This window comes from Cornus florida, unplaced genomic scaffold (genome assembly GCF_030987335.1).
Source record: "Cornus florida cultivar Cherokee Brave unplaced genomic scaffold, ASM3098733v1 CherokeeBrave_3.0.0_Hap2_Chr02, whole genome shotgun sequence".
Lineage (NCBI taxonomy): Eukaryota > Viridiplantae > Streptophyta > Magnoliopsida > Cornales > Cornaceae > Cornus > Cornus florida.
In genome coordinates, this window is record NW_026775572.1 from 26269980 (window position 1) to 26283956 (window position 13977).

The following is a 13977-nucleotide window of genomic DNA, read 5'->3' on the forward strand; positions in this document are numbered from 1 at the left end:
TTACCACCTCCACCGCTACTGCCACCACTTTCTACCACTGCCACCGCCTTCCACCACCACTATCGCCCTCGCCACCACCTTCTACCACCACCACTATCTTTCACCACCGCCACCTCCTTCCTCCACCGCCACCGCCACCGCCACCGCCACCGCCTTCCACCGCCGTCTTCCACTATTGCCACCACCTTTCACCATCACTACCTCCACTGCCTTCCACCACCGCCACAGTCACCTCTATTGGATTCCACCTATACCACTATCTCCTTCCACCACCACACTATTGCCATCGCTTTCCACTAACACCACTGCCACCTTCCACCACCGCCGCCACCACCTACCACCATTGCCACCACTACCACATTCCACCATTGCCACCACCGTCGCCTTTCAACACCACCCTACACCACTACCACTTTCCACCTCCACCACCATCCACCACCACCACTGCCACCATTTGTTTTTTTAAAATTATTAGAGAATGTCATTTTGTTAATTTAATTTATTTGTTATTAAGATGGATATTTTGGAGAATTTAATTTGAAATTTATTCAATTCTAAATTTTAAATTGGTCCAACCAAATACTATAATGGTTATTATCATTCAATTCCTACACATTTCATATTTAAAACCAAACAATAGAATAAGAATCACCATTCCATTCTATTCCTATTCTTATTTCATTCCTACTTGCATTTCATTTTATTCTTACACACCAAACACAGCATTAGCAAAAAAAATTTAGTTTGATTTTTGCCGTGTATGCAGTCCAAATTTTAAATAAACTACATAGATTTGTGTGTTTGTATGTTACTGATTTGTCAAGGTATTGACACACGTTACATTATTTCAAATATATAGTCATTTCAATCATACATACCGTCAATTCATGCGCTAGAGTATAAAAACGATAACTTTATGTATAACAATATCAAGAAATTTATCTTTTGTAACATATTAAAAGCTTGTCTAAAATTGATATCTAAAGTTATATCGTCTGATTATGTTCTCCTTGTTTGATTTGTCCCAATTCATTTAGCTTTATGTTCACAAGTTTCGAAAGTTGCTCTTTTCAAAAGGGACCAAAAAAAAAAAAACTTTTTTAATAGTGGTTTCATATCACAAATTTATTTATTTATTTTTCATATTAAGGCTACTATTCTAGCAGGACTAAGTAATGAAAGAACAATATTCTAGTTATTATGTTTTTCATTTCATAAAGAGAATAAAAAACATTAGTCTCAATCAAAATGTCTCCATAATTGTTGCAAAGATTCTTACTTGGCCGGAATTTGTTGTGTTTTCATATTGATCAACTTAAGCATTCACATACTGCTCATGGAAAGGAAATATAGTTTAGTTGGGCTCTTACTTGGCTCCTTCCCAATCAAAGTAGACCAATCAAAGGAGCGGTGGTTGTTGGAAGTTTGTACTCCAGTAGTAATAGACTTGAATAGGAGAAATGGGAGACAAATTTTAGATGTCTTTTTCAAAACAAAATATTAATTGAAAAAGAAAATGCAATATATATATATATCATAGGTTTGTTTTGATAATGCAAAGAACCATCATACACCTTTCGATTTTTAATTAGCTGCTTGAAGATTTGCAAAACAAAATGTGACAACCCAGTGGTCCTGTTAATCAAGAATGCTAAAAATAACAATCTCTCACAAAAAATTGTGACAACCCAGTGGTCCTATTGATCGAGAATGCTAAAAATAACAATCTGCTCACAAAAAAATGTGACAACCCAGTGGTCCTATTGATCGAGAATGCTAAAAATAACAATCTGCTCACAAAAAAATGTGACAACCCAGTTGCCCTATTAAACGAGAATGCTAAAAATAACAATCTGCTCAAAATATCCCGCCGACAAAGAAGACCATCTATTCTCCTCCCCAATCAAAGAATAAATTTTCTCCTCCACCACTCGAGTGTTTTCCGACTAAAATCCTCACTTGCGAAACGATATCTAGTCCCCTCCGGTTAGTGATGCACATCAGGGAAAATGTTATGATGTTTAGCCTTGCATCATAACATTTTCATACCGTGCATCACTGACTAGAAGCAGGAGAGGATTTTGATCCGAGTTTTTCACAACTACCCACTGGGTAGCCAATCGAATTTGGCATGCCAACCGGACATGAACTAGTCCGGTTTTTAACATATTTTGATATGGATTGCATGAGCTACAACCAGAGCTCTCCTAGTTACACCTAAAAACCCATTTAACAACCATGCACACCATAATTTTTAGCCTAGGCCGAGAATCAAAATGTTAGCTAATTAGACGGGCATTATCCGAAAATAAGAAATGACCAAAAGCTTGAGTATCTTGACGGAAATGGTGCGTACAATAATTGAAATAGAAGACAGCATTAGTCGCCATAGATGCATTAATAGCTATTCACCCGTATAAAATTATGAACAATTATTCTGAGCAACTGAGCAAATAATTTTAAATACCTCAAAGTTGGATATTGATGAGAAAAATCAAAGTCTAGCTCTGGGAACTGGCTGCAGAGTGAAGAAAATTTTCATTTTTATTCGAACTCGCTCAGAATTACATTTGATAATTGTCCGTCATATTAGGGAGAAGGGGTTCACCCCGTAAGGCTACAAATGTGATCCAAAAAAATGAGGGGGGAGGTGGGGAACTTTTCCTTTCTTTTGTTTACAACTGTACCCGAAAAAAGAAATTGATGGATTGGTTTCAATGCTTTGAAAAAGTACAAATTGACGTCTGTGGATTTCTTTCCTTAGAGACTAGTATGAGTTTGTGGGACTGACTGCAATCAATTAACAAAATACATCAAGAAGATCTCAATGAATCCTGACGTCTAAGAGGAATACTTTCCTGACCAAAACCATTCTCCAGTTCTGCATGCTTGGGAAGTCGCAAGGATGGAGATGTTGGCAAACCTGCATATTATTTGATAACAGTATTCATCCATAAACATTATTTGTTCTTGTAAATTTCAGTTATTCACTTAGAAAATGAAAGTAAAACTTAGGCAGCTCTTTTTATCAAGTGCCTATGGTTTGTCGGGTGGTCCATGGTTATGGACCTAATCACGGGTTGATGGTAAAGTATACACCAGACGAAGTAAAGAAGCATACCTTCAGCCATGTCCTTCGTTTTGTGAAGAAGAAAGGTTCCAGAAAGGATTGTCACAAACCCGCACATCTCCGTGACAATCTGGGTTGGATTTTGCCTATCCCAGTCCTATTTACACAAAACCAAACTTGGACAATGTGATTTTCATGAATCTTTCAATTAAGTGGATGGCATAAATTATTGTTGGCAAAAGGTGCAATGGAAAATACTTCAAGTTGCAACGAGAAGAAGCAAAAATTACTTTCAAAATTCCAGCTCACTCCACATTTTACAAGGTTCAGACTATTTCTTTCGTCAATTTACAAATAAATTTTTTTTTTTTTTGATAAGTAGTCAATTACAAATAAAATTATGTCAGTCAGTCAGAAGAAACAACCAAATCGTTCATTATTAGTGGCATCCTGAACTCGCCCGTGCAGTAGATATGTGGGGAGTCTGGGGACAAACATATACAAGAAGGTGCAATACAAAAGTAAGGAAAGGTAAAAACATTCACGCACACCCATGGCTGTCCTACTTTAGTAACAAAGTCCACTGAAACAGATGCACTACTTGGAACAGAACAAGTCATTATGCAGCTGGACCCGCCTACACTAGTGTTGGGATGGCAAGCGGGAAACAAACTTGAGCTTTTGACATTATTTTTGCACAAAGTAACTGGCTCTCAAACCCGCTTCCTCATGATTGTCAGCTCGAGTTTTTACCATTGCAACAAGTATCGACTCTCATGTGCTACTCTGGGTATGAGAGACCCATTAGAATCATTCAGCTACTTTTTCACATAAATTACTGAAATTGTGGTTCATTTCATTCAATTTTATTTAAAACATTATTGCTGCCCACCTCACTCTAGGCTTGGTATAAATTATAATACCAGGTAGACACGACCACTTTGCTTCAATTATCACCATCACCACACCAATAGCAAAAGTCAATACTATAAAAGTTTATCTCAACCCATCCCTATCGAAGATAATCAAGAGAACATTAATCGTTTCTTCTTCATATGTGTATATATATTAACATAACAACCAAAATTCTTTTTCTTTTGTTTCAATATAATTTCCCAATCTATCATCTACTCCTAAGATGAAGTAGAACCACATCCCAATACATTATTCTACAACACACCTTCCTGTACTCGTGAGAATGGCATGTATCATCAAGGCAACCCATCAAGCAGACTAACTAGTCAAAAATTAAACTACAAAAAGAGAGGGAGGGGGGGAGTGAGAGAATGTTGGCAACTGTTGAACTCGCATCTGGCAAGCAAAACAGCAGAAGGGAGTGGATCTATTGCTCTATTTCCAAGTCATAACCCAACATTACCTACTACAGAATAATTTTATAAACAATAAAACCTAATGTGAGAATGTGTGGAAAAAGTAAACCTGGCCAATCACTTCCCTTTTTTTACTTGGTTAGGTGACTTCCTCCTATGTGAAAGCGCTTGGGCCAGATGGCCTTCGCGAAGTAGACAGCAACTTCGATAGTCACTCACTTTTGACAGTAATACGACCATCTATTTGCAGGTAGCACCTCAAATAATTCAACTAGTCAATCTGTATTTTCCTTTCTGGCCCTCTTCTTGCATAATTTTTTATGGGTGCAAGAATCCTAAAATATGTGTCAGTAATTTTATCAAAAGTCAATCACATCTCTTTTCAACCATTTCATTAAAGCTGAGTTTTTTCAGATACTTTCAATAGGAAACAAAAGGGACACTCATATCAGTTGAACTTGTAATTATACAAAGACAGATCATGGAAGATGATTGACACTATATAGGCATGAAAAAATATAACACCTATTACAACAACCAACATCAGGATAAGGCTGCAGTAAATTGAGTTACGGAAATAAAGTGTGCAGATTAAGAAATTTGAATATTTTAAAGAATGTCTAGTGCACACAGTTAAACAATAAAGCATCTGATTCAAGCAGTTCTAGTGTAGTGACTGTAATATGATCAAGCCAGAATGTAAAATATTACGAGCTAAAGTTTTACCTTAAACATGATCACACTCGCTAAAATGGTGAAAGATGTAAACATGACATAGTATATGGGAGATACAACAGCTGTGTTGAATGTGTCAAGGGCCTGCATTGAAGATAAAACAGACCAGGGGAATCAATTAGAAGCATGCACGAAAGGGGAAAAGGCTGGTTATAAAAAAGGACCATGTATATAAATATTTATAAAATAATCTAATATAGATGGTATTTTTCTCATTAGCACCACTTTAACTAAGGATCAAAGCCAGATTTCATGTTTGCACCTCAGCTAACAGAAAGTTAGGATCTGATCACATATAAATGTTGATCCCTGTTTGAAAAATCTATACATCAGTTAAATTGATTCCAAAACCCAGCTAGTCCAGGATGTAATTCAATTAAAGCAAAACCAAGGTGTCTCACACATTCTACTGTCACTTTAACGATATTTTTTTTCTGTTTCATGAACATAAATATATATTTTGTACAATTCTGATCACTTACTTAACATGCTATCTGCATTTATGCAATTCTACAGGAATTCTTGTACTTTTTTAATAGGTAAATATGCACACACAATTGCCCCCTCCAGGGGCTTGAACCGTTAAACCTTTCCTTTTGGGAGGAGGACACACCACTCAAGCCAAGGTTTTGCTATTACTTAAATATAAAAATCGGTAAGGTTTACATATAATGCACATTAAGTTCTAAAGATATGGAAAGGATAATATATAGGCTTCATTCCATTAATATCATTGGATAAACATCTTCAACAGTAACCTATCCATGCGGTTACATGGAAGATAATACCATAACAGTACTTTTTATACCATTAAGTGTGAAAATTCTACACTCTTTTTTCAATAATCCTGCAAGGAACTAGAGAGACAAACTGCCAAAACCCATGAATATAGCGAATCTACAACCATTGAAGGAAGTGCTAACCAATTTTAACAAATCAGCAATAGCAATGAGACCAACTAATAACGATTGAGTGATGTTGAGCAGTTGGTTTGCCGACACAAAAATGAAGTGGCACAGGATACACTAACTAGGAAGAAAACAATTCCTTGTTGAGGGCAATAATATTCAAACTGACATTACACAGAACTCCAAGATTACCATTTGTTAAAGCCTGGCATCTCCACACAAGCTAAAGGGAACTGATCTGGCTATACACTGGAATTAGTGGGATGTGGTCTGCATAATTGCGCTTGCCTCCATATCTCCCTGTATATTTAATTCCAAGTCCAAAAATTCCCCAATTTTGGAAACACTCATTCTATCCACAATCAAGAGACCGACTTTGTCCCCCTACTATCACAGACTTCATATTTGTAACAAACCTGATCCAAGTTCTGTAAAGTTTTTCCCAAATATCCATGATCATTTGTCCAATCAACCAAATAATATATAAAAGCCACTCTCTGCCATGCACGTAAATGTTTCTTGCATCCTTGTCAATTTATCTTTGACAAGAAGGCACCAAAAATTTAAATGTAATGACCAGGAAACTTCAGCCTTGCGTCACTGACCCCATTTAACTTTAAAAAACACAATCATAGAAATTTTTAAGCAGTTGTTATATTTGTTCCACTAAAAGACATATTACACAATATTAAGTTACACAGTAAATAATTCAGAAAAAAAAAAAATTACACAGTAAATATTTTATACTTGTTACCTTTTTTTTTTTTTGGTAAGTAAGAATTTATCCTTATTACTGCTGGAGACAGTTGCTGTTTTGCTTGTTCTGCATTTTTCTACACCTACAGTGCCCATACTCGTTTGCTTGGGTTTTTTTTATTTTTTTTTTTCCCCACTCCTTTTTGGTAGGCTATATTCATGAATCGTGGAGTTGGGGTATGCTCCTTGTAAATTGTAGATATTTCTTGGTGTTTAGTCTTATACGTAATTACCACACCAAAAAAAAAAAAAAATGACAGTTCTTAAGAAACACAATGATCTTGAAGAAAATAAAATATATTATTGAGAAAAGCAAGCATGATACATCAACTACGCAGATAGGAACTAGAAGGTTCAAAGGGAGATCTTCTAGTATGCTAGAATCGTTATATAGATTTGCCCTCTGTATATGTCTTGTGTACATGGGTGCGCCACTGCACCCCCTTTGGCGCTTTCTAATAAAACTACGTTCCAATTTACAAGAAAAAAGATAAAGATGGTCAAAGAAAGAAAGAGTATAATTATGTGAAGGAAAAAGAAACACTCATTACCTTGTTTAAATAGTTTATTTGGGTAACCACACAAGTAACAACAACCATGGTGAAGGCCCATGTTTCGGGATATATTAGCTGATTCATTCCCGATAATGTTAGCTTCAAAGCAATTCCAAGTGCTTTGACACTCATGACCTGTCAAAACATAACCCCCAGGATAAACTATTTTATTCGTAAATAACACAGCAAAGACAGCAGAACAAAGAAGTGACTGTGCGAAATGCCAATACATACCGACAAAGAACCAATTAGCGAACAAACTCCAATATAAGCCATTATATGTGTCTGGTGGCCATCTTCTGGGATAAAGTGGAATATAATTATGAACACAGCTGTTGTCACCAGAGCTGCATACAAGAGAAAGGCTGCCAAAAAGATGTGGCTCATTAATGTAGTTGGTCACACTTTTTCTTTTTCCTCAATTTTTTTCAAATCCAAGTTATGGACATGATATTAAAAAGGTAAAAGAAAGGTAAAGTTTGGATTACCAGCCAAAAAATTATGCAAGCAAATAAATTACCTGGCTCAGTAGCAAGGTTCCACACTTCTTTAACGGATTCAATCTCACGTTCTTGAGGCGCATGCAGAACAATTGTGGTAGAACCCACAACGCACAAAGCACAACCAAGAATCCCAAAAGTATGCAGCTTCTCCTGTAAAATAATACGTGCAAGTACAGCACTGCAATACAATACCGTCATTACCTGTCAACAAATAAGAATAAAAATTATATATCATGTGGAACTTCAATCATGCCTGATAATGATGCTGAGTGCACCAAGAGGAGTGACCAGAATAGCAGGTGCAAATGCATAAGCTGCAAAATTAGCAATTTCTCCAACAATCACTGTGCCAAAAAAACCACCCATTAGCTTATTCATTCTCAGGAAAATTAATTGACTACAAGCAACTCGAGTGGTGGGTGTAAGGAAACTATAGTACTTGTCAGAGAAATTTCTGGATGATACCACCTAAAGTAAAAGCTAATTATGGAAACAGCAACAGCCACAAAACAGCAGTTTTTGGATGATACCACATAAAGTGGAAAAAACAGCTAATTTTAATGACAACACAACAATAACAAAATGACGATGACTACAATGCCAATGAGCAAAAGCATAACTGAAAAGGCCAATCAAATTTCATGATTGATCTAAGTAACACCCGCATTTAAAATGATGCATCTTTAAAACTCATAGTAGGTAAGTTTATGACTATTTCTTTTTCTCATTATCGTGAAGGAATATTCTAATAAAATTCTATGCTTCATGGCAGTAATATACTCTAAGAAAGATAATATGGAGGAAGATAGAAATAACCTTAAAAGTAATCACATCCAAGGGTAGCAAGAGAACCTTTTTCATGTGAATTCATATAAACAATCAAGATAAGCAATGCATTTATCAATTAATTAGTGATATAAGAAGAGAAAGGTCATTCCAGTTACAATATTAAGAAGTGATGTAAAACCAGAAAGAAAGCAGGGGATGAGAAGACAGAAGAAGAGGTGTGACTAGAAAAAGGGAGGGGTTTTACCATACCAGCCACCAGTTATTCCATAACTTATGTTTCGGATGTGTGGCTCGTATGCCATCAATTTACAATTTTACATCATCATCACCACCATCATACGTGTAAGTAAGATCCATTTGGGCGACATGAGTTTTATTGCATTACGCAATTCATTAGGACAATTAACTTCAACTGCTATGACTTCAAAAAATGGACAGATAATAGTTTATCATAAATCACAAATGCATGCAGTCAAACTTTTTTTATAATATAAATAAAGGACAATCTGCACAGCTAAGTTTTCACCATAAACATAATTTTACAGTTTGTGATCTGTTACAGAGAAAAATCATATAAACTGAACTAGCATCACAAATTCGACAGTTGATCTAATTAATAAATTGTCAACAAACAAAATTAATAAAAACTCACTTGTTATCATGCCCACCCACCACAGTGGTTCATACAAGTACGAGTAGCCTCCGACTCCTGTAAAAATAATCAATGCAGTTACTGCTGAGACTGGTAAAACCTGAAAATAATTGGTGCTAAAGCAACAACCAATGGACAATACCTTCTCTGTTCTGAAGATGGTAATAAGGCACATCCGTAAAACAGCCACATTGTGGCTCTCCTTATCATTGTTTCAGTAGTATTATTACAAGGAAAAGGTAGATGGATGCCATCACAATTTCATAAAATAAGATAAGATTCTTTTAACTGAATTATGCAACATTTAACGGCAAGTAAGTTCTGCATTCTCATCTCATAGATGCAAATGTCCCTCTGCTTCCTTCAAGGGGACATTTTTAAATTGGACATCGTTTTATAGGTTTTTAAATTAGTATTAAAAACAATAAAAAATGAAACATTTAAGATACCACAAAAGCTTAGAAAAACTAAGAACGTGGTAAGTACAAGACACCATAACAAAATGCAGTTTACCCACAAAACAAATAAAAAAGCCACCACACACATACAAAGGAACATACACCCATGGGTAGAAAGAGAGAATTACACATCTAAGAACAACTTTATTTTCCCGACTTAGAAGCCTATACAACAAACAATTTCACCAACTTTTTTCCTAAAATGGAGAATCCTGAAGTCCAAATTGATACAAAGTTTTCTATAGTGACCACTCCTGAGTCCCGACCCCACTCCCAGCTCTATCAACCAAGAAGGATTATAGGCGAGCACTCTAAAGCAAATACAATGATGAATATCTTATAAATGGAATATAAATCTACAATCAATTGGTTGCATTTAGAATATTCCAGTCCATTCAACATAAACATATTTATATATCCATTCAACCCAAAAGCTTTTAAGTTTAATTCCAAATAATTGATCCTTGTGGCATATATCAAACAAGCGCTGAAATATATGCCATGATACCAAAATTAACAGTACATTGGTTCCAGAGATCAAATTTGACATACTTCAATAAAGCATCTGTGGAAAACCAAAGATCAAACAAGTATGAAACAAATTCAAGCATCCGAGACTGCAACATTACTTTATTTTCCACTACATTAACAAATTAGAATATTAACGAATTTGAAGAACCAACTGAAACTTCTTAATTTGATGCGAAAATTTTCAATTTCAAGTCAAATTAAGTCATTATCAGAGCCCTAAGTCAAATTAAGTCATTACCAGCCCTAATTCCGGAAGCACCGGCTTTCTTTAAGCCCTTCTTTTTGACGATGAAGCTTGCACCGATAAAGACGCTTGACGACAACGCCAGAACCAAACCCTTGATGTTGTCAGAGGACATGCCCTTGTACGAGTCTCTCCAGCTGTGAGAAACCTCCATTGCTACTACTGAATAAACCCTAGTTCTCAAGGGGTCAGTTCACTATATCACTATAACTTGAAGATCACTGAGCACGGATACAAACTGAAGAATGGATCGAAAGAAAAAAAAAAACTGTGGATCTTATATAGAGAATGTGTGTATAATGTATATTGTTTGCGTATATATGTTTGTCGACATAGAGAGAGATGACAGTGAGGTGAGAGGAACAATGCTGTGTGAGAAGTTTCGAAGATCTGTCGGCACTCGCAGGAGAGAGAGAAGTTTGTGCACAATTAGACTGATGTTAGAGAGAGAGAGAGATATTCGTTTCGAGGACAATGAAGGAAATTAATACAAGTCCCGATTCGGTTTCTCCGACCCTCTCACCAAAACAAAAATGACAAGTGTGTTTTAATCTAGACCGTCCAATACCGTGCATAGGATCTCGAACTATTCTGTCTCTTATTTTTCGGTAATTAATTTGATTTTCAAAATATGAGATAAATGAAACATACAATTTTCACTAGAAATTCATGATTTATGTTTTTATTTTATTTTTACTTTTCAAACATTTCTCCTCAGTCCTCACCGGAACTGCTTCATTGCGATCAAATTCAACCTGTCAAACTGGGAAAAAAATCTTTCCAGTTATTCTCTCCGTCTGACTATGGTAATTAACGACACCTCCTTAATATAGTCTTATTATTACCAAATTAGCGCCAAGACAGTAAGTTTAGAAATAAATTTACTCTTGACTTTACCATGTATATATATATACATACATACATACATACGAATACCTTTATACGTTATACTTTACATAATATAAATATTATTATACAATTTAACTTTACATTTTAATTTAAATTAAAATATATTTTTTAGTTTTTCTCTTTTGTATCGGGAAAGAAATCGTTCACATCTTGTTCGTGAAAAAAAATCGTCTCGTTGTTATGTTCTTCCCTCTTGTAAATAGTCCGTTCTTCTTTCAGAACATGTCTGATTTGTTTCTTTGAATAGATAGCTCCTTAATCACAAACCATTACTTAAGAAATGAATTCTGAATTTGTTTTACGTTTGGTCTGATTTTGCTTCTTTTATACATAATTCTGATGAGATAAAGTTTTCATTTCATTTGGATGGAGAGCTGACATTTTGGAGGTAGGGTTTTGTTGTTTCTTTTTGGGACTCCTAAATTAGAAGTTAAATTCATTAAATAATACAATATATATGTTATATAAGGAAGTTGTATGTATAAATTAGAAACTAAGTAAATATAACTCAACCCAAAACAGCTTTCTTTACTCCTCATGGATGATTCCAGAACAAGCTGAATCTGATTATATACCACATTTAATTCTACTTAACAAAATTAAGTTGTTGGATTTCATGTCCTTTCCCTTTGAATTCAATGGAGAACCTCAAACACCTACATACTAAAATGATCACTGCATAACTCTCGTTTTAAGGGGGCTAAAACATGAAAATTGCCGACCCTTTGAAAAATCAAATTCCATGGCAAAAAATATGTGAACAAAAAGATTATCTTTAGTTTTAAATTTTAAATGGAGTTTCAAGCTAGCTGTTCACATAGTTGAGTTCGATTTTTGAACTAATTCAATAAACATGTTGACCAAGACACCTTATGATTTAGCTCTTTAGATTTAAAAACATGTTAAAAAATATGTGTTTGTGAACAAATTCATTACAACTCATAAACATAACTTACTAAGTGATTATTTTAATTTAGGGTTAAGTGCAAAAAATTCTCTCGCTATATAAAAAATGTGTAAAAAATATCCTTATTAGAAAAGAAAAACAAATGCATATAACTCCTTGCATTATCTATCTTTTGAGCAAATTCCCCCAATTGAATAAATCTGTTGAAAAATAACAGTTGGTGATGTCATTTTTTAAAAAAATTCAAAAAGTATCATTTTTGTGTAACAAAAATGGCCCTACCAATTATATATATATTTGAACAGGATTTGTTTGCAAGTACTTGAAGACCTGTCCATATAAAATTTTCTCTTTAATATTTTTTCTCTTTCTAAGATATCTCTATGTTGCCCATTTAGCAACCTGTTGCCAAGAAGACATCATTTTTATTTTATTTTTATGATACTATATTTCATTTGGTTTGTCAAATAAGATTTTGGATCTGTACATTATTTCAATATATACATATAGAGATAGAAACAAGAAAATATTATTTTCTAATTCTATATATTTTCCTTCTATTCCTAGAACTCTCCTTAAATAAGAAAACATAATACACCTCTCTAATTTTTTTGTTATCCCTCTAAAATTTTCGTGTTTTTTTTATCTCTAAAATAGAGCACTCGGAATTAGCAAGCGCTAAGAATTTTCATAGTATCCAATCCAATTTCAATCTCTCAAAAAAGATCAAAGAGAAAAAAATTAAGAACCAGTTACAAATTTTCGGTATAAATAAATATAAATCATAAAAAAATGATATATGAAAAATAGAGAGAAAATTAGATAAAATAAATTACAATATTAGGAAATTTGGATCAATTCTATGAGTATTCTTGTTTGTGTAGACTTGTTTATTTTTTTTTTGCAAATTTTTACACTTACATATTCTTTCTTCAAAATTTAAATGTGTACACCAATACAACATGTCATTCCTTACTGGTTAATCAGTGTTGTCTCAGACTTCTATAAATATTTGGGCTTATTTATGTTTATGTAATGAAAGATAAGGCTGGTAGGTGCCTAAATAAAATATACATATACAAGAGATTGAAGAGAAATATTCCATAATATGGTGTGTGTGTGTGTGTATATATATATATATAATTATATAGAGTCTTGTTAAGTTATGGCAGGAAGCCAAAAATCATATATGAATTTAAGAATAATTTTGACATCTTGCTTTTTACTTTTTCTTTTTTTGTTTTTCATTTTTTTGTTAATAATAAGTAAGGTTAATTTGGTAATTTTACCGTCAAAATTATGATTTGTTCTTATTTACCCAAATTGAAAAAGGTAAGAAAGTTTTTCAAACAATAAAGGGGTAATTGCAAATTTTTTATATTATTAGAGAATTTTTTGCACTTAACCTTTTAATTTATAACAAATTATTTGTTGTTATGAATCTTGATATTATGCTATAATTTGACATCAAGTTTGGTTAAATAAACCAAACAACCGAGTTCAAACGATGAATAAGTAAATTTAAAACTTGAGTTAATTATCAACCTCAAACTCAAAACACTTCAAAGTTGAACTCATTTACAACTCTTAAATATGAATGTTTTTTAAATCATCTTCCAAACTAAATTAT

General features: G+C 34.0%; 1 protein-coding gene across 1 annotated transcript; it reads right to left on the minus strand.

The window, feature by feature from the left end:
- Positions 1-2526: 2526 nt before the first annotated feature.
- Positions 2527-11001, minus strand: LOC132294385 (probable magnesium transporter NIPA4). Its single transcript, XM_059792217.1, has 9 exons — positions 10526-11001; positions 9299-9355; positions 8111-8201; positions 7875-8035; positions 7589-7719; positions 7352-7489; positions 5128-5220; positions 3122-3227; positions 2527-2923 (listed from the first exon to the last, which is right to left on the minus strand). Exons 1-9 carry the CDS (start codon positions 10683-10685, stop codon positions 2814-2816), a joined length of 1047 nt encoding a protein of 348 aa, XP_059648200.1. The 5' UTR covers positions 10686-11001; the 3' UTR covers positions 2527-2813.
- Between the last annotated feature and the right edge of the window lie 2976 nt (positions 11002-13977).

Excerpts from the sequence above, each read along its gene's own strand:
- LOC132294385 (XM_059792217.1), bottom strand. The coding sequence starts at position 10,685 with ATGGAGGTTTCTCACAGCTGGAGAGACTCGTACAAGGGCATGTCCTCT. Across the intron at positions 7,720-7,874 it reads GAACCTTGCTACTGAGCCAG|CCTTTCTCTTGTATGCAGCT; the intron begins GTAATTTATTTG and ends TCTTTTTGGCAG. Across the intron at positions 3,228-5,127 it reads CGAGTGTGATCATGTTTAAG|GACTGGGATAGGCAAAATCC; the intron begins GTAAAACTTTAG and ends TTGTGTAAATAG.